Below are 21,907 nucleotides of genomic sequence, written 5' to 3'. Positions count from 1 at the left end.
GATTTTGATGATTTTATTTTGATTGGTTATCATTTTGAACCTCGATAACTTTAATTTTCAACTTTCCTCCATTAAGGGGGGGTGAACGGACCAGATAATAGTATCCTGTGTACTGCTAGTATTTTTATTTAATTGTAATATTACAAGACAATGTAACCATTTGAATTTTATTCCACCTGAGTGCTTCACAATTGTCTATTCTTGAAAAGCAATTTAAATTTTTACGGGAACACGTATTTCACAAAATAAAATGTGATGTTTCCAAAGTAAGTGTTTCAGTTGTGTTGCTCCAGGAAAGTGGGGATTGTGTAAATATAAAACAATTGTGGTACCGGTTAAAAAAATTCCCCTCAAGTCTAATCTTGGCACATATATTTAGTAGTCCTTAGTTAATCACTTGCCCTCCCCGTTGCCAACATGTGAAACTCAGTGTTGGGGGGAGGGAGGTCTGTGTCCCATTTTATCTTTATTTACTTTGTAATATTACCCAGCAAGAATTGTCCTGCTCTTTATTCCTGACACACTTTTCTTCTTTCACAATATTGTTTGACGAACTCTGTGCGTGAGATTATGGTCCAACCATCTCATAGATGAAAATGATGAGACAAAGAAGGCAATAAAATTGGTGCTGTCATTGAATAATACGTAAGTAAGACCATACTTGATCTTTAATATCTTTAACTGATTTCTCGAGGTAAAGTGATCGTTTCGTCGAACAGGAAGCAAAGTTGTCAGAATGGGGGACGGCGAATCAGTCCACTGATCTAATCTTTCCATGTTAGCAGACTGGAGCCCGCTGGCAATTGTACCAATGGGCACAGGAACCAGTTTAGAGCAGGCACTGAATTGACAATGCAGAGAGCTGTCAGGGATATCACACTGCTCAATAGGACCCGTGAGCATCATTAAAGCTGAAAGAGCTGGAAACATTACTTCATCTTATCAAGTTAATCATGGGCTGGGTGAGAAAAGGACACTTTTTTTCTTTTCCCTTTTTTTCTTGAGAATGATAAGGCAAGTTCTTTCCTTTCTTTGCTTTCCTCTTTTTTCTTTTTCGATCTTTTCTCTTTTTCTTTTCTGTTCTCCTTTTTCTTTTCTTTCTTCTAGTTTCCGTTATCCTGTGCTCTCGAGCATTTCCAGCTCTTTCAATAGGATTTGTACGTTTGCTATCAAACAAAAGCATTGAAGCAATTCCTACCCAAAATGGAATAAGACTCTTAGTTAATGGTGTAGAAAGACCTCTGAACCAGCAAGTTCCAAGTCCAAGTGATGAGTGGCCTTTCCACTCCTAAAGGGATATTGGTGACAGATTTACATTTCAGTAACCTCTTCACATTCCTGCAAACCTGTTAACTTGCCTATTCTGCATTACTTATCAGGTAACAAGCAATAAAGACTTCAGATCCTGAATTTCTTCTTTTACTTACTTTAGGATAAATGTTCGTATCATTTTAGAGTGGTGAATTGCACAAATAGAGTCATTTCTTTTCTACAAATGTATTTATTTGAGAAAATAGCGCAATATATATATGTGAGAATACTGAGAAAATCCGACTTCTGAGAAAGAGGAAAGGATATCACACCACGGTTTCCCGAATTTCCCTCTGTCGACGAGGGTTGGGCAGGTTGCTGAGGCCTAAGCAAGGTACATTCTTGGGGTCTGGGCAGAGGGAGAGTTGCCCACTACCGGGGCCCTGACCCTCCAAAAGAGGCTTCATCAGGTCTTCAGCTGCTGCCCAGGGATAACCACCACCCCTCTCCTGGTGACCTCTGTGGTCAGCAGTGCTAGGTGGGTTGCATTACCAGTGGCAGTGCGGCCAAGGATCTGCTGGAGGCCTTCCCTGATGTGATGGGAGGTGGGGAGGGTGGGAATATCCAGGTCGCTGGGAATGCTGCAGTCGGCATCATCGCAAGATATTCCTTGATTCATTATTGTGCAACTCACTGCAGGCAGACTTTGAAAGTTGCTGCAACAAAATATAGTTCAGAATTTGTTAATATGTGACAGTGGAATACCCTAATATAGAATCATAGAAATTTACGGTACAGAAGGAGGCCATTCGGCCCATCATGTCTGTGCCGACCAATAAAGAGACATCTCGCCTGATCCCACTTTCCAGTTCCTGGTCCATAGCCCTGTAGGTTGTGGCATTTCAAGTGCATATCCAAGTACCCTTTAAATGCAATGAGGGTTTCTGCCTCTACCACCCTTTCAGGCAGTGAGTTCCAGACCCTCACCACCCTCTGGATGAAAACATTTTTCTTCAACTCTCCTCTACCAATTACTTTCAATCTATGCCACCTGGTCATTGATCCCTCTGCTGAGGGAACGAGGTCCTTCCTATCCACTCTCGCTCGGCCCCTCATGATTTTATACACCTCATTTAAATCTTCCCTCAGCCTCCTCTGTTCCAAAGAAAACAACCCCAGCCGAACTAATTTTTCCTCTTAGCTAAAATTCTCCTGTCCTGGCAACATCCTCATAAATCTCCTCTGTACCCTCTCTAGTGCAATTACATCTTTCCTGTAATGTGATGACCAGAAATGTATGCAATACTCCAGCTGTGGCCTAACTAGTGTTTTATACAGTTCAAGCATAACCACCTTGCTCTTAAATTCTATGCCTCGGCCAATAAAGGAAAGTATCCCATTTGCCTTCTTAGCGAGAACCAGGCTGAATATAGAAAGTTCAGAGGGAAAGTGAGAAAGGAAATAAGAGGGGCAAAGAGAGAATATGAGAATAGATGGGCGGCCAACATAAATGGGAATGCAAAAGTCTTCTATAGGCATGTGAACAGTAAAGGGGTAGTAAGAGGAGGGGTGGGGCCATTAAGGACCATGAAGGAGAACCACTCATGGAGGTAGAGGGCATGGCTGAGGTACTAAATGAATACTGTGCATCTGCCTTTACCGAGGAAGAAGATGCTGCCAGGGTCTCAGTAATGGAAGACATAGTTGAGATACCAGATGGATTAAAAATTGTTGAAGAAGAGGTACCAGAGAGGCTAGTTATACTTAAAGTAAATAAGTCACCCGGTCTGGATGGGATGCACCCTACGTTGCTGAGGGAAGTAAGGGTGGAAATTGCGGAGGTACTGGCCATAATCTTCCAAACATCGTTAGATACGGTGGCGGTGCCAGAGGACTGGAGAATTGTAAATGTTCACCCTTGTTCAAAAAAGGGTGGAAGGATAAACCCAGCAACTATAGGCCAGTCAGTTTAACCTCGGTGGGGGGAAACTTTTAGAAACGATAATCTGGGACAGAATTAGCAGTCACTTGGACAAGTGTGGATTGATGAGGGGAAGCCAGCACAGATTTGTTCAAGGCAAATCGTGTTTAACTAACTTGATCGAGTTTTTTGATGAGGTAATAGAGAGGATAGATGAGGGCAATGCAGTTGATGTGGTGTATATGGACTTTCAAAAGGCGTTTGATAAAGTGCCACATAATAGGCTCGTCATCAAAATTGAAGCCCATGGAATAAAAGGGGCAGTAGCAGCATGGATACAGAATTGGCTAAGTGACAGGAAACAGAGGATAGTGGTGAACGTTTATTTTTTCGGATGGGAGGGAGGTATACAGTGGTGTTCCCCAGGGGTTGGTATGAGGACCACTGCTTTTCTTGATTATATTAATGACTTGGACTTGGGTATAGAGGGCACAGTTAAAAAATTTGCAGATGACACAAAACTTGGAAATGTAGTGAACAGTGAGGAGGATAGTTATAGACATCAAGAGGATATAGACAGGCTGGTGGAATGGGCGGACACGTGGCAGATGAAATTTAATGCAGAAAAATGCAAGGTGATACATTTTGGTAAGAAGAACGAGGAGCGGCAATATAAACTAAAGGACACAATTGTAAAAGGGGTGCATGAACAGAGAGATCTGGGGGTGTATACACACAAATCTTTGAAGGTGGCAGGGCAGGTTGAGAAAGTGGTTAAAAACCATATGGAATCCTGGGCTTTATAAATAGAGGCATGGAGTACAAAAGCAAGGAAGTCATGATGAACCTTTATAAAACCCTGGTTCGGCCACAGCTGGAGTATTGTGTCCAGTTCTGGGCACCGCACTTTTGGAAAGATGTGAAAGCCTTCGAGAGGGAGCAGAAGAGATTTACTGGAATGATTCCAGGGATGAGGGACTTTAGTTACGTGGATAGACTGGAGAAGCTGGGGTTGTTCTCTTTGGAACAAAGAAGGTTGAGAGGAAATTTGATAGAGGTATTCAAAATCATGAAGGGTCTCGACAGAGTAGATAGGGTTGGCAGAAGGGTCAAGAACCAGAGGACATATATTTAAGGTGATTGGAAAAGAACCAAAGGTGACATGAGGAAAAGCTTTTTCACACAGCGAGTGGTTAGGATCGGGAATGCACTGCCCGAGGGGGTGGTGGAGGCAGATTCAATTATGGTCTTCGAAAGGGAATTGGAAAAGTACTTGAAAGGAAAATGTTTGCAGGGCTACGGGGATAAGGCGTGGGAGAGGGACGAACTGGATTGTTCTGATGCAGAGCCGGCACGGACTCAATGGGCTGAATGGCATCTTCCATGCTATAATCTTTCTATGATGCTGTGATTCTCTGATTCTAACCACCTTATCTACCTGACCTACCTTCAGGGATCTGTAGACATACACTCCAAGGCCCCTCTGTTCCTCTACACTTCTCAGTATCCTCCCATTTATTGTGTATTCCCTTGCCTTGTTTGCCCTCCACAAATGCATTACCTCACACTTCTCCGGATTGAATGCCATTTGACACTTTTTTGTCCACCTGACTGGTCCATTGATATCTTCCTGCAGTCTACAGCTTTCTTCCTCACCATCAACCACACGGCCAACGTTTGTGTCATCTGCAAACTTCTCAATCATACCCCCTACATTTCAGTCAAAATCATTGATATATACCAGAAAAAGCAATGGTCCTAGTGCTGAGTCCTACGGAACCCCACTGGAAACAGCCTTCCAGTCATAAAAACACCCGTCGACCATTACCCTTTGCTTCGATGCACTGCAGCAACTCACCAAGGCTTCTTCGACAGCACCTCCCAAACCCGCGATCTCAACTGCCGAGAAGGACAAGGGCAGCAGGCACATGGGAACAACACCACCTGCACGTTCCCTTCCAAGTCACACACCATCTCGGCTTGGAAATATATCGCCGTTCCATCATCGTCGCTGGGTCAAAATCCTGGAACTCCCGACCTAACACCACTGTGGGAGAAACTTCACCCCTCGGACTGCAGCGGTTAAAGAAGGTGGCTCACCACCACCTTCTCAAGGGCAATTAGGGATGGGCAATAAATGCTGGCCTTGCCAGCGATGCCCACATCCCATGAACGAATAATAAAAAAGCCAATTCTGGATCCAACTTGCCACTGTCCCTTGGATCCCATGGGCTTTTACTTTTCTGACCAGTTTGCCATGTGAGATCTTGTCAAAAGCCTTGATAAAATCCATGTAGACGATATCAAACATGCTACCCTCATAGACCCTCCTTGTTACCTCCTCAAAAAATTCGATCAAGTTGGTCTGACACGACCTTCCCTGAACAAATCCATGCTGACTGTCCTCGATTAATCCGTGCCTTTTTAAATGAGGTTAGGCTGACTGGCCTGTAATTACTCGGTCTATCCCTTTCTCCCGTTTTAAACAATGTTACAACGTTAGCAGTCCTCCAATCCTCCAGCACCAGGCCTGGAACCAGACAGGATTGGAAAATGATGGTCAGAGTCTCTGCTATTTCCTCCCTTGCTTCACGTAACAGCCTGGGATACATTTCATGCTGGCCTTGTGATTTATCTACTTTCAAGGATGCTAAACCCCTTAATATTTCCTCTCTCACTATGCTTATCCCGTCCAATATTTCACACTCCTCCTCAACTACAATGTCTGCATCGTCCCCCTCTTTTGTGAAGACAGACGCAAAGCATTCAGGAAGAGCCATGGCAGATGTCTTTGAGCCTCTCTCCTTGCATTTCTTTCAAGTCAATGCCAAAGTAAACAACTGTCCACTTTGACTGTGGAAAGTTTTCTGAACAAACATTTTTTTAAAAGCACAGCATAATAGACAGTCATCACCTGCTGACACATCACTGCAATCTGTGAGTCTGAGTTTTTTCCTCCATACATCACTCAATGTACAGATCTGTCCAGATACTTTTGAGGTTACAATCATAACAATGGTATTGAAATGCAGAGGGGAAAATCATCACTTTTAAAAATATCTCCATTTTCTATTGTGGTTCTGTCATTAATCCCATATTTTTCTATTTACAGATTTCACCGTGCCTGACGTTACGATCTTCAATAAGAATTCTGTGGACCTCAGTCGCTCAGTAGATTCCCAGAGTGATTGTTTGTGCAGGTGTACTGAAGCAGAAAGACACACGGCTACCTTGTCTTGAAGGAGGATGCAGAGTGTACACATTAACTTGATATTCATTTGTGAATTTAGAATAATGTGAAAATTCTGAACTACAGTGTTCATAACAAGATGGACTAACTGTCCAGGAAATTCAACATTCTGAAATGTTCTTTCAAATCGGCCAACAAGTTTTTATTTCTTAGCAACAAATTGTTTGTGAATCATTTATGTCGATAGGAATAAACAATTACTGAAAGTATTCTGTCAGCAACTGAATATGACCCCGGATCTTTTTCTAGTTTCTCCCTTGTCTTCCCTCAAGCCCTTTCTGAGCCCATCTTGTCAACGAGACCTACCTCCTGCTCCATTTACCCCTAAACTGCTGACCACCCAATTTTCCTTCATGGCCCCCATGCTAGCTGACATTGGAAATGGTTCCCTCTCCTCAGGTTACTGCCCCCACCCCGCTCCCTATCAAAACCAACATCATCACTCCTCCTTCTCAAAAACTCACCCTCGACCCCTCCGTCCTTGCAAACTACCACCCCATCTCCAACCCCTGTTTGATCTCCAAACTCCTTGAGCGTGTTGTTGCCTCTCAAATCTCAATTCACCTTTCACGCAACTCCATGGTTTAATCCCTTCAATCAGGTTTCCACTCCTGCCACAGCACAGAATCTGCTCTAATCAAAGTCACAAATAACACATAAATGCCGTGGCTACAAGAGCAGGTCAGATGGTGGGTAATTCAATTGAGGGATCTGTGTATTCTACTTTTTAAACTCTAGAAATGACCAGATGGTCCAAAATCGGCTTTTTCTCTCCTGTACATTCCTGTGTTCCTACAAGTAGAATCCCACAAAGGTTGAATCCCTGTGTCCTGCCTCTGTACCATAATTGGTGAGCTTCTTACAGTCTGTTGTGTCAGTGTGAGTAGAGCACTGTTCTTTATTGGTGGTTGTCATGGAACTTTCTGGGAGTCCTGCAGGGAAAGGAGAGGGTGGATCTGATCGGGTAGTCCCTGACCAGATGGTCGATACCATTTGGCAGAACCCCTTGTCACCAGAACTGACCAACATGCACCAAGATGTAGCCTGGATGGTGGTGAGAAGGGGCCTCCGAGTGCGGTCCTTCCAACACGCACGAAATCTCAGTGCCACCGCGAGCTGCCCTCGAGGATGCAGCGGGGACAAGACCGTCGTCAACCTCCTGATGGACTGCCCCTTCGCGCAGAAGGTATGGAGAGAGATGCGTTGGTATCTGTCCCGATTCATCCCCAACAGCTGGGTAATACAGGACGCTGTGCTCTATGGCCTGTTCCCAGGGACACACACCGAGACAGATATCAACTGCTGCTGGAAAACTATCAACTCGGTGAAGGAGGCCCTTTGGTTGGCCCGAAATCTGTTGGTCTTCCAGCTGAAGGAGCTGTCCACGACCGAGTGTTTCTAACAGGCACATTCCAAGGTCCAGGAGTAGATGCTGCGGGATGCACTGAAGCAAGTGCAGCCCAAGCAAAGGCTCTATGGGGAAAGGCCACCGAGTAAGGCCATCCCACGTTGTATTGTACAAAATGGATTCGATGCTATGTACTGTGTTTTGAATTGTAATAATGAGATCATAGTGTGTACGATCTGCATTGTATTGGTTCGAACTATATTGATTGAAATTGTGTCTTTTTACGTTGAACTGTGTGTATCTTTAAATATGATGAAATAAAGTGTATTTTGAAATAGAAAAAAAATTATCAAGTTTCTTAAAGTCTGTTGTGTCAGTGTGAGTGGAGCACTGTTCTTTATTGGTTTGATGGTTGATGAGGTCACTAAGGGAGTGAAGCTCTTATCTGCTGCCGTCATTGGAGTTTTTCACAAACATTTCATTCATTATGCTCGATACAAAATTTCCCCATAAACGATGGATTCAGTATCTGTTGCCATTTTGTAACAATGTGAACCACTTTCAGTTGCATATCAACAAGGTTTTACATAGAATTACACACACAGAATGGACAGCACCAAAACAGGCCATTCGGCCCAAATGATCGATGCCTCCTCCCACCCCTCTTCATCTAACCCTATCAGTATATCCTTCTAGCGCTTTCCCCCATGCGTTTATCCAGCTTCCCATTAAATGCATCTATGCTATTTGAACATAAGAACATAAGAAATAGGAGCAGGACGAGGCCATACAGCCCCTCGATCCTGCTCCGCCATTCAATAAGATCATGGCTGATCTTCGACCTCAACTGCACTTTCCGGCCCGATCCCCATATCCCTTGATTCCCCTCGATTCAAAAATCTATCCATCTCAGCCTTGAATGTACTCAACGACTGAGCATCCACAGTCCTCTGGGGTAGAGAATTCCAAAGATTCACAACCCTCGGAGCGAAGAAATTGCTCCTCATCTCAGTCCTTAATGGCTGACCCCTTATCCCGATATTGTGCCCTCGAGCTCTTGACTCTTCAGCCAGGGGAAGCAGCCTCTTAGCATCTACCTTGTCAAGCCCTCTCTGCATCTTATATGTTTCAATGAGATCATCTCTCATTCCTCTAAACTCCAGAGAGTATAGGCCCATTGTACTCAATCTCTCATCATAGGACAACCCTCTCATCCCAGGAATCAATGGAGTGAACCTTCGCTGCACCGTCCCCAGGGGTCAAGTATATCCTTCCTTAGGTAAGGAGTCCAAAACTGCACACAGTATTCCAGGTGTGGTCTCCATAAGCCCCTGTACAATTTGTAGGGGGTGGTGGTGTGTGTCAGCTTCGCCTCTGACTTCTGAGCAGTTCGAATCGCTCCCACTCCCTGCGTTCTCAACCTTGGACTTAGTTGTGACAAAGTGCAGCAGACAACTGGTTTTGGTGCAAGAAACTTTGACCTTTATTCAAGAGAGAAAATACAACACAACAATCTTAACACTCTAATAAAATGGGGAACACTTCGGTACACACGAGGGAAATTATAGTAGAATGATACCTCACCCCTCCAAATCCCACTATACTAGCTAAGTTGGACTCTAAAGGGCCAGAGTTAATGGTTAGTGGCAATATTCGGTTGGTTGTTTCGTAAGGCCCTTGTTGCCGCGAGGTGTCTGATGGTCACTGGGGCTGTTGCTCTGGTTTCTTCTTGTGTGTCAGCCTGCTTCTGGAGCTACTGACCTTCCCTGTCGAACTGCTTTCCTGTTGCCCCCTCGCCTTGTTGTTCGCTGAAGCTGCTCTTCCTTCCAGAGACAGCCAGAACAAGACAAGCAGCACACAAGCGCCAGCAAGAACCAGAGAGAGAGAGAGAGGTTTCGATTTTCCACTTCTATATCCCTCTCTTACAACGGCCTTCGTCACTTTGAAAAAAACACTTCATGCCTGTTTAAACAGTTCAGACAAAGTCCTTAAGAATCTTTGATGGCTTTTTGATGCTCCCTCATCATGTTGCAATTGCTTCTCCCAATTGGTCATTGTTAATTCCTATTTTTCGAGCTTGTCACTCAAGGCTTCCTTTTGTATCCAACGTCCTAGGTGTTGATCGGTTTTGCTTTAAAACAAAGATGTGGCCCCACCATGTCTGGAGCAGTAGCCTCTTTCAATGGCAGTGAGTGTTGACCACCTGCTGTAGGTTTTGCATTAAAACAGAGACATGTCTGAAGCAGTCATTCTCCCACATTCCACAGTGTGTGTTGTGGATTCGTCTGGTGACCTCTCACCTATCCTTCCATCTTAGGATTTTAGTCAATGGTCAAAGTTTTCCATACTCAGGTAAAAGGTAAATTCCAAAGTCCTTTTCTTTGGGGTTTTTCTCCGAGTTTTGGGAGATCTGTGAATTTTGAGAATCTTACAATTGTAGCAAGACTTCCTTACTCTTGGACTCCAACCCCCTTGCAAGAAAGGCCAACATACCAATTGCTTTCTGTACCTGCATGTTAACTTCCTGTGTTTTGTGTGCCAGGACACCTAATTCCCTCTGAACACCAACATTTTGTCCTGGATGGTGTGGAGTTCTTGAGTGTTGTTGGCGCTGCACTCATCCAGGCAAGTGGAGAGTATTCCATCAGACTCCTGACTCGTGCCTGGTCGATGGTGGAAAGGCTTTGGGGAGTCAGGAGGTGAGTCACTTGCCACAGAATACCCAGCCTCTGACTTGCTCTTGAAGCCACAGAAATTATGTTGCTGGTCCAGTTAATTTTCTGGTCAATGCTGACCCCCAGGATGCTGATGGTGGTGGATTTCGCGATGGTAATGCAGTTGAATGCCAAGGGGAGGTGGTTAGACTCTCTCTTGTTGGAGATGGTCATTGCCTGGCACTTATCTGGCACAAATATTACTTGCCACTTATGATCCCAAACCTGGATGTTGTCCAGGACTGCTTCATTATCTGAAGGGTTGCGAATGGAACTGAACACTGTGCAATCAACAGTGAACATCCCCATTTCTGACCTTATGATGGAGGGTAGGTCATTGATGAAGCAGCTGAAGATGGCTGGGCCATGGACACTGCCCTGAGGAACTCCTGCAGCAATGTCTTGGGGCTGAGATGATTGGCCTCCAACAACCACTATCACCTTCCTTTGTGCTAGGTATGACTCCAGCCACTGGATAGTTTTCCCCCTGATTCCCATTGACTTCAAATTTACTCGGGATCCTTGGTGCCACACTCGGTCAAATGCTGCCTTGATGTCAAGGGCTGTCACTCTCACCTCACCTCTGGAATTCAGCTCTTTTGTCCATGTTTGGACCAAGGCTGTGATGAGGTCTGGAGCTGAGTAGTCCTGGCGGGAACCAAACTGAGCATCGGTGAGCAAGTTTTGGTGAGTAATGTCGTTTGAGAGCATTGTCGACGACACCTTCAATCACTTTGCTAATGATTGAGAGCAGACTGATGGGGCAGTAATTGTCCGGATTGGATTTGTCCTGCTTTTTATGGACAGGACATACCTGAGCAATTTTCCACATTGTTGGTTAGTTGCCAGTGTTGTAGCTGTACTGGAACAGTTTGGCTGGAGGCGTCGTTAGTCCTGGAGCACGAGTCTTCAGCACTACAGTCAGAATGTTGTCGGGGTCCATAAACTTTGATGTATCCAATGCACTCAGCTGTTTCTTGATATCACGTTGAGTGAATCGAAATAGCTGAAGACTGTCTTCTGTGATGGTGGGGATATCAGGAGGAGGCCGAGATGGATCATCTACTCGGCACTTCTGGCTGAAGATGGTTGCAAACGCTTCATGCCTTGTCTTTTGCACTCACGTGCTGGTCTCTGCCATTATTGAGGATGGGGATGTTTACAGAGCCTCCTCCTCCCGTTAGTTGTTTAATTGTCCACCACCATTCACGACTGGATGTGGCAAGACTGCAGAGCTTTGATCTGATCCGTTGGTTGTTGTGGAATCACTTAGCTCTGTGTATAGCATGTTGCTTCTGCTGTTTAGCATACATGTAGTCCTGTGTTGTAGCTTCACCCGGTTGGCACCTCATTATTAGGTACGCCTGGTGCTGCTCCTGACAAGCTCTTCTGCACTCCTCAATGAACCAGGGTTGATCCCCTGGCTTGTTGGTAATGGTAGAGAGTGGAATATGCCGGGCTCTGAGGTTACAGATTGTGCTGGAATACAATTCTGCTGATATGTGCAGAGCAAGGTCCCACAAACAGCAAGTTGCATGAATGAACAGTTAATGTGTTTCTGCTGATGTTGGTTGAGAGAAAAGTGTTGGCCAGGACACCAAGAGAACTCCCTGATCTTCAATATTGCCAGCGTTCTATTAGATCCACTGTAACATCTCATCCAAAAGTCAACCCCTCCAACAATGCAGCACTCTCTCATTACTGCACAAAAGTGTCAGCTTGGATGATGCATGTTTGATAGTCTCAGTCCAACTCAAAGGGCCCAAATCACAAAACTGTGATGAACTAAACTGCAGCACTAAATAGGCAGTCTCATTTGAGAACACAGGATGGTTGGTGTGGGAAACGGAAAAATGTCACACTGGTGCAGTGTGGGCTGTTTCTCTTTCTCAGGAACTATATTCTGATCTAGTCTTGCTGGTCTCATGGTAGAAATGCTTGATTTGACACCAGGTACCTTGAATGGAAATTTTTTTAAACTGTAACTCTAAAGTTGCATGTAATAAGAGTTTATTTAGTTTAAGTTGTCCTTTGAAGTGTATTGAGCACCAACACTTGGAATGGAGTATTGGGATGTGAGCTCCTTTTCCTCATGTTGTTCAGTTCCTCTCACCTGCACTATTGTGGAGATGGAAGTTCTGAGAGGTTGTTCCTCTTTAGCATATGCTGCAAGGAAATAATTGCTTGGAGGTAGTTCAGAGAAGGTTCACTCGACTGATTCCTCAGAGGAGGGGGTTATCTTTTCAGGAAAGGTTGGATAAGTTGGGCCTGTATACACTGGAGTTTAGAAGAACGAGAGGTTATCTTATTGAAACATACAAGGTCCTGAGGGGACTAGAAGGGGTAGATGATGAGAGGAGGTTTCCCTTTGTGGGAGATACTGGAACTAGTGGCCACCAGTTTAAAAATAACGGGTCTCCCATTTAAGACGGAGGTGAGGAGGAATTTTTTCTCTCAGAGGGTCGTGAGTCTGTGGAACTCCCTTGCCAGAGAGCGGTGGAGGCAGGGTCATTGAATATTTCTCAGGCTGAGGAAGATAGATTCCTGATTAACAAGGGAGTCAAAGGTTATGGTCGGTAGACAGGTAAGTGGGGTTGAGGTCACAATCAGATCAATCATGACCTTACCAAATAGCAGAGCAGGCTCGAGGGGCTGAATGGCCTACTCCAGCTCTCGTATCTTCATATGTTCGTAATTTTCCGCTTGTGGCCGAGTGCCAAACTGGAGGTAATCCAAAACTATAAGATAGTCACAAATAAATCCAATCGGGAATTCAGGAAAAACTTCTTTCGTCAGTGAGTGGTAAGAATGTGGAACATTTTACCACAATGTGTACGGTAGCATAGTGGTTATGTTACTGGACTAGTAATCCAGAGGCCTGGACTAAAATCCAGAATCATTAGTTCAAATCCCGCCACGGCAGCTGGTGAATTTAAATTCAATTCATTAAATTTAATTAATTAAATAAAAATCTGGAATTAAAATACGAGTATCAGTAATAATGGCTATGAAACTACCGGATTGTCGTAAAAACCCATCTGGTTCACTAATGTCCTTTCGGGAAGGAAACCTGCCGTCCTTACCCGGTCTGGCCGACATGTGACTCCAGACCCACAGCAATGTGGTTGATTCTTAATTGCCCTCTGAAATGGCCCAGCAAGCCACTCAGTTGTAAAATCTCGCTACGAAAAGTCATGACAAGAATAAAACCGGACGGACCACTCGGCACCGGACACGACAACGGCAAAAAAACACCAAGCCCAGTCGACCCTGCAAGGTCCTCCTGACTAACATCTGGGGACTTGTGCCAAAATTGGGAGAGCTGTCCCACAGACCAGTCAAGCAACAGCCTGACATAGCCAAACTTACAGAATCATACCTTTCAGCCAACGTCCCAGACTCTTCCATCACCATCCCTGGGGATGTCCTGTCCCACCAGCAGGACAGACCCACCAGAGGTGGCGGTACAGTGACACACAGTCAGGAGGGAGTGAGCCCTGGGAGTCCTCAACATTGACTCTGGACCTCATGAAATCTGCTGGCAGCAGAATTGTATTCCAGCACAATCTGTAACCTCATGGCCCGGCATATTCCTCACTCTACCATTACCAACAAGCCAGGGGATCAACCCTGGTTCAATGAGGAGTGTAGAAGAGCATGCCAGGAGCAGCACCAGGCGTACCAAAAAATGAGGTGCCAACCTGGTGAAGCAACCACTCAAGACTACATGCATGCTGAACAGCGGAAGCGACATGCTGCAGACAGAGCGAAGCGGTTCCACAACCAACGGATCAGATCAAAGCTCTGCAGTCCTGCCACATCCAGTCGTGAATGGTGGTGGACAATTAAACAACTAACGGGAGGAGGAGGCTCTGCAAACATCCCCTTCCTCAATGATGGTCGAGTCCAGCACATGAGTGCAAAAGACAAGGCTGAAGCGTTTGCAACCATCTTCAGCCAGAAGTGCCGAGTGGATGATCCATCTCGGCCTCCTCCCGATATCCCCACCATCACAGAAGCCAGTCTTCGGCCAATTCGATTCACTCCACGTGATATCAAGAAACGGCTGAGTGCACTGGATCCAGCAAAGGCTGTGGGCCCCGACAACATCCCAGCTGTCGTGCTGAAGACTTGTGCTCCAGAACTAGCTGCGCCTCGAGCCAAGCTGTTCCAGTACAGCTACAAAACTGGCATCTACCCGACAATGTGGAAAATTGCCCAGGTATGTCCTGTCCACAAAAAGCAGGACAAATCCAATCCGGCCAATTCCCGCCCCATCAGCCTACTCTCAATCATCAGCAAAGTGATGGAAGGTTTCGTCGACAGTGCCATCAAGCGGCACTTACTCACCAATAACCTGCTCACCGATGCTCAGTTTGGGTTCCGCCAGGACCACTCAACTCCAGACCTCATTACAGCCTTGGTCCAAACATGGACAAAAGAGCTGAATTCCAGAGGTGAGGTGAGAGTGACTGCCCTTGACATCAAGGCAGCATTTGACCGAGTGTGGCACCAAGGAGCCCGAGGAAAATTGAAGTCAATGGGAATCAGGGGGAAAAATCTCCATTTGCTGGAGTCATACCTAGCACAAAGGAAGATGGTAGTGGTTGTTGGAGGCCAATCATCTCAGCCCCAGGCCATTGCTGCAGGAGTTCCTCAAGGCAGTTTCCTAGGCCCAACCATCTTCAGCTGCTTCATCAATGACCTTCCCTCCATCATAAGGTCAGCAATGGGGATGTTCGCTGATGATTGCACAGTCTTCACTTCCATTCGCAACCCCTCAAATAATGAAGCAGTCCGACCCTGCATGCAGCAAGACCTGGACAACATCCAGGCTTGGGCTCATAAGTGGCAAGTAACATTCGTGCCAGATAAGTGCCAGGCAATGACCATCTCCAACAAGAGAGAGTCTAACCACCTCCCCTTGACATTCAACGGCATTACCATCACCGAATCCCCCACCATCAACATCCTGGGGGTCACCATTGACCAGAAACTTAACTGGGCCAGCCATATAAATACTGTGGCTACGAGAGCAGGTCAGAGGCTGGGTATTCTGCGGTGAGTGAGTCACCTCCTGACTCCCCAAAGCCTTTCCACCATCTACAAGGCATAAGTCAGGAGTGTGATGGAATACTCTCCACTTGCTTGGATGAGTGCAGCTCCAACAACACTCAAGAAGCTCGACACCATCCAAGATAAAACAGCCCGCTTGATTGGCACACCATCCACCACCCTAAACATTCACTCCCTTCACCACCGGCGCACAGTGGCTGCAGTGTGTACCATCCACAGGATGCACTGCAGCAACTCGGCAAGGCTTCTTCGACAGCACCCCCCAAACCCGCGACCTCTACCACCTAGAAGGACAAGAGCAGCAGGCACATGGGAACAACACCACCTGCACGTTCCCCTCCAAGTCACACACCATCCCGACTTGGAAATATATCGCCGTTCCTTCATCGTCGCTGGGTCAAAATCCTGGAACTCCCTTCTTAACAGCACTGTGGGAGAACCGTCACCACACGGACTGCAGCGGTTCAAGAAGGCGGCTCACCACCACCTTCTCAAGGGCAATTAGGAATGGGCAATAAATGCCGGCATCGCCAGCGATGCCTGCATCCCATGAACGAATAAAAAAAAAACTGTGTTTTCTAATAATGGGATCATAGTGTGTACGATCTGCACTGTATTGGTTCGAACTGCAATGCTTGAAATTGTGTCTTTTTACATTGAACTGTGTGTATCTTTAAATTTGATAAAATAAAGTCTATTTTCAAATATCAAAAAAAATTGTCAAGTTCCTGACAGTCTGTTGTGTCAGTGTGAGTTGAGCACTGTTCTTTATTGGTTTGATGGTTGATGAGGTCACTGAGGGAGTGAAGGGGAGGGGGGACGAGAGGAACTTACTCACGTGGCTCAAGGTCTTGAGCGGCCAATAATTCGAGCTCTTATCTGCTGCCGTCAATGAAGTTTTTCACAAACATTTCATTCATTATTCTCGATACAAAATATACCCGTAAACTATGGATTCAGTATCTGATGCCATTTTGCTAAAATGTGAACCACTTTCAGATGAATATCAACAAGGTATTACATAGAATTACATACATAGAATGTACAGCACCGAAACAGGCCATTCGGCCCATCTGGTCCATGCCCCTGTTTATGCTCCACAGGTGCCTTCTCCCACCCCTCCTCATCTAACCCTAACAGCATTTCCTTCTATTCCTTTCTCCCTCATGTGTTTATCCAGCTTCCCCTTAAATGCATCTATGGTATTCACCTCAACTACTCCTTGTGATAGCAAGATCCACAGTAGTAGTCGCATAACTCAGATGTCAGGCCAGCAATCTGACTCCCAACGGTACTTAAAGCAAGTAAAGTGAGACCCCCACCGGTCCCCTCTCCCTCAGTCCAGGGGTCCGTCCTGCACCAGCTTAAGTTCGTACCGGCTGCTCTACAATTTCAGCCTAACGCAAAACAGCTTTTTAAAACTCCGGAAAACTTTTCAAACTTTCTGTGGAATTTTTTTAATGTTAGGAAGAAGCAGGAGCTCCCATTCACTCCCTCCCTATCATTACACATTAGCTGGCAGAAAGTGGAGCTCTGCACCAGCATCCATCCAGACATGCACAGGACTCCTTTACGGCTGAACTCAATATAACTTTGGGGTGCCGACTCTGTACCGCACTGGGCAGAGACTGGTAGCTGCAGCATATCTGCAGCCTTCGTAATGAGATGCAAAGTAAAAGGGATTAGCACTGGTATCAGGGAGTTCAAAGAGTGATCAACAGAGGCAATGGATTCCCAGATCCAGTAGCTGGGACAAAATCCTTGGATTCATTTGAGTAGCAACTGGATGCAATAATGGGGTCGGGATTTGAGGGTTTTCTGGATGGCCCGAGTGGCCTCTCTCATCTGCAATTCTCTTTTGTGTACATTAAATTTGATAACATTGTACGAATGCTTCATATTTGTAGCGAATTCTTCTGACCATCAGTCAACTGTGATATTCACCCACTTATTTTAAAAGGGGTTAGTGCCTGTGTTAAAATAGAGCTAAATGCCTTCAAGAAAGAACTTGCATTTCTATAGCACCTTTCATGCCCTTGGCACTTTGCAGCCAATGAATAACTTTTTGAAGTGGAGTCACTGTTGTTATGCAGGCAAAATGCAGCCACCAATTTTGCGCACAGCCGAGGTCCAACAAACAGCAAGTGAGATAAATAACCAGTTCTCAATGTGTCCTGGTCAACGTCGATCCCTCAACCAACAACTAAACATGATCCAGATTATCTGGTCATTTATTTCATTGCTGTTTGCGGGAGCTTGCTGTGCACAAATTGGCTTCTGCGTTTCCCATCTTTACAACAGCGACTGCACTACAAAAGTGATTCATTGTCTATGAATAACAACAACAACTTGCATTTATATAGTGCCTTTAATGTAGTAAAAAGTGCCAAAGTACTCACAGGAGCGATTATCAAACAAAATTTGACACTGAGCCACATAAGGAGATATTAGGACAGGTGACGAATAGCTTGGTCAAAGAGGTAGGTTTTAAGGAGCACCTTAAAGGAGGTGAGAGAGTTGGAGAGGCAGACAGGTCTAGGGAGGGAATTCCAGAGCTTAGAGCCTCATAACTTAACCCTTGAAGTCCACTGTCATTCTAGTAAACCTACGCTGCACTCGCTCCAAGGCCAATATGTCCTTCCAAAGGTGCGGAGCCCAGAACTGCTCACAGTACTCCAGGTGCGGTCTAACCAGAGTTTTGTATAGCTGCAGCATAATTTCTGCCCCCTTGTACTCCAGTCCTCTCGATAAAAAGGCCAGCATTCCATTTGCCTTATTGATTATTTTCTGCACCTGTTCATGACACTTGAATGATCGATGTACCTGAACCCCGAAGTCCCTTTGGACATCCACTGTTTTCAACTTTTTACCATTTAGAAAGTACCCTGTTCTATACTTTTTTGATCCAAAGTGGATGACCTCACATTTGTCTACATTGAATTCCATTTGCCACAGTCTTGCCCATTCACCGAATCTATCAATATCACTTTGTAATTTTATGTTTTCATCTACACTGCTAACAATGCCACCAATCTTTGTGTCATCGGCAAACTTAGATATGAGACTTTCTATGCCTTCATCTAAGTCGTTGATAAATATTGTGAATAATTGAGGCCCCAAGACAGATCACTGCGGGACTCCACTGGTCACATCCTGCCAATGTGAGTACCTTACCATTATCCCTACTCTCTGTCGCCTTTCGCTCAGCCAACTTCTGAACCAAGTCCGTACTTTTCCCTCGATTCCATTGTCTTCTATCTTCGCTAACAGTCTCTGATGTGGGACCTTATCAAATGCTTTCTGTAAGCGCATATAAATAACATCCATTGACATTCCCCTGTCCACTACTTTAGTCACCTCTTCAATAAATTCAATCAGGTTTGTCAGGCACGACCTACCTTTCACAAATCCATGCTGGCTCTCTCTGATTAACTGAAAATTCTCGAGGTGTTCAGTCACCCTATCCTTAATTATAGACTCCAGCATTTTCCCCACAACAGATGTTAGGCTAACTGGTCTATAATTCCCTGGTTTCCCTCTCTCTCCTTTCTTAAAAATGAGAACCCAAGACAAAAAAATCATAAAAATGAACATTCAGGAATTAAAATGTGCATAAAACAGACAGCACACATGTGCATGTCAGAACTGCATAATTACCCAACGGGAAAGCTGAATTGTTCCCTGAATATTAAGTATTTAGTGGCAAGAAGTTTTAGCCTGCACTATCATTAAGCATTATGATAGTCAATACAGGTTTGGCGCACTTTGTTAGCAACTTAAGATGCCTGAAGCGACCATATCTTGTGGTACAAATCACATTAGTACATTTGTTTCTCATTGAATTGGAAATCGTTAGCTAGATAAAATTTTAAATCTGTTCCCTCGATCTGCGTTATCTTTAATTTCTAATGTTGGAAGCTAGCTCACTTTTCGCTGAGTTTATTTGCAAAATGAAATGATTACATTATGTTAAGGTTAGATGGTTCAAGGTTGCCATTTTCCTCACAAAGGGCAAAGAGCATTCCACATGTCTTCAGTTTGCTTTACTATGAAATGATCATCACTGTAGTTCAGCATATTTCCATTCCACATGCCTATGCCACGGAGTCTCAATTTCTTCATGATCGCAGACTTAATTGAAATGCTCTGCGGATCGTCATACCAGACCAGATGATAAGTATTGTTAACCTGCCATAAGAAAACAAAAGAGAGTTACACAGATAGGAGCGAGCGGTTTAGGTCAATGCACAGTTCGAGACACAGTGCTGAAAATCTTCAGCAGCACTATTTAAAATGCTTGCATTAAAAGACAAGCTCAGGTGGGCTGAGGAAAAGAAAGGTAAAGAGGTGGATTGTTCCAAACCTTAGTTGAAACGGATTGTGAAAAGCACTGTAACATTACATGAACTGTAAGTAATCTGTAAAGTGTCTGAGTACATTTACACATCACACCTGATTAGGAATCAAAATAGAAACTAATTTTAGAAAGAATCTGACCACTGAGCCTTCACTATGATAACAGAACATCGAATCTGAATAAATGTCAACTTTTTGAATTCTTTAAATTACTAAAATTGGAAAAATCAATGAAAATGTTGTTCTAAAAATGACAGCGTGGGATAGAGTACAAATGATTTAATAGGTTAATGTCATCATTAAAATATCGCGAGACTGTTCACTGATTGAATTAAGCGTTCATCCGTTAACATCCCACAGCTTAATTTCAAGTCAGTGATATAACGATGTTACTGCACTTCAAAGTAACTTATTGTGAGAAGCAATTTGGGACGATTCAGAGAGACAATCGATAAAGCACAATATAAATGCCATTCTTTAACTTTTACTGATACCGGCTTTTTATTTCCTACCTGTAGTGTAGAGATTTTGTTTTTAAAATTCCAACGTTTTGTCATTGTGGACTAACTCTCTGTTCAAACAACGAAGCTTTGAAAATGAGCCGAAGTTCCTCCATGGGCTTGACATTTAAATACAGGTGTCCTGACAGGAAAGCATCAAAAAGAGGATCTCCGTCTTAGATTCAAGCCAAATTGCCCAAACTGTCAGCTTAATTTTTAATATGAAATCCAACAGTCTATGTCGGAAACAATGCTTCACACTCAAGCACACATTTCTGATTACAGTGGATTAGCTTTGCTGAAGATGCAGAATCATAGTATCATAGAATGGTTACAACACGGAAGGAGGCCATACGGCCCGTCACATCCATGCCAGCTCCCTGCAAGAGCAATCCAGCTAGTCCCATTCCCCCGCCCTCGCCCCTTAGCTCTGGAAAGCTTTTCCTTTCAAGTACTTATCGAATTCCCTTTTGAAAGTTTTTTTTTATTCGTTCATGGGATGTAAGCATCGCTGGCAAGGCCAGCTTTATTGTCCATCCCTAATTACCCTTGAGAAGGTGGTGGTGAGCCGCCTTCTTGAACCGCTGCAGTCCGTGTGGTGAAGGTTCTCCCACAGTGCTGTAGGTAGGGAGTTCCAGGATTTTGACCCAGCGACGATGAAGGAACGGCGATATTATATCGAATTCACTTTTGAAAGCCACTATTGAATCTGCTCCACCACATCTTCAGGCAGTGCATTACAGACCACGACCACTCGCTTTGTAAAAAAGTTTTTTCTCATATCACCTTTGGTTCTTTTGCCAATCACCTGAAATCTATGTCCTCATTCTTGACTCCTCCACCAATGGGAACAATTTCTCTCTATCTGCTCTCTCCAGACCCTTCATGATTTTGAACACCTCGATCAAATCTCCTCTCAACCTTCTCTGCTCGAAGGAGAACAACCCCAGCTTCTCCAGTCTATGCACGTAACTGAAGTCCCTCATCCCTCGAATCATTCACATAAATCTCTTCTGCACCCCCTCTAAGGCCTTCACATCCTTCCGAAAGTGCGGTGCCCAGAACTGGCACAATGCTCCAGTTGTGGCCGAACCAGCATTTTATAAGTATTCATCATAACCTCCATGCTTTTGTAATCTATGCCTCTATTTATAAAGCCCAGCATCCTGTATGCTTTCTCAACCTGCCCTGCCACCTTTAACGATTTGTGCTCATCAACCCCCAGATCTCTCCTTTCCTGCATCCCATAGTTTACATTGCCTCACCTTGATCTTCCGACTGAAATGTGTGACTTCACACTTTTCTGCGTTGAATTTCAGCTGCCACGTGTCCGCCCATTCCACCAGCCTGTCTATGTCCTCTTGAAGTCTATAACTAACCTCCTCACTGTTCATTACACTTCCAAGTTTTGGGCCATCTGCAAATTTTGAAATTGTGCCCCTGCAGCTCCAAGGAAATCCCAATCTATCATTTTTAACACTCAAATCAATT

General features: G+C 44.7%; 1 protein-coding gene across 1 annotated transcript in view; it reads right to left on the bottom strand.

Annotated features, from left to right (window-relative positions):
- Positions 1 to 1,717: 1,717 nt before the first annotated feature.
- The window catches only part of LOC137325639 (di-N-acetylchitobiase-like), a 42,991-nt gene continuing 22,801 nt past the window's right edge, over positions 1,718 to 21,907 (bottom strand). The window contains exons 7-8 of the mRNA XM_067990905.1: positions 19,567 to 19,748; positions 1,718 to 1,967 (exon numbers count right to left, since the gene is read on the bottom strand). Of these exons, the coding sequence (XP_067847006.1) occupies positions 1,718 to 1,967; positions 19,567 to 19,748 (432 nt within the window). The remainder of the gene's footprint in view (positions 1,968 to 19,566; positions 19,749 to 21,907) is intronic.

This window comes from Heptranchias perlo, chromosome 9 (assembly GCF_035084215.1).
Source record: "Heptranchias perlo isolate sHepPer1 chromosome 9, sHepPer1.hap1, whole genome shotgun sequence".
NCBI classification, from domain to species: Eukaryota; Metazoa; Chordata; class Chondrichthyes; order Hexanchiformes; family Hexanchidae; genus Heptranchias; species Heptranchias perlo.
Note: the sequence above shows the minus strand (reverse complement) of the source record. Positions and strands in the feature narration are given on the sequence as shown.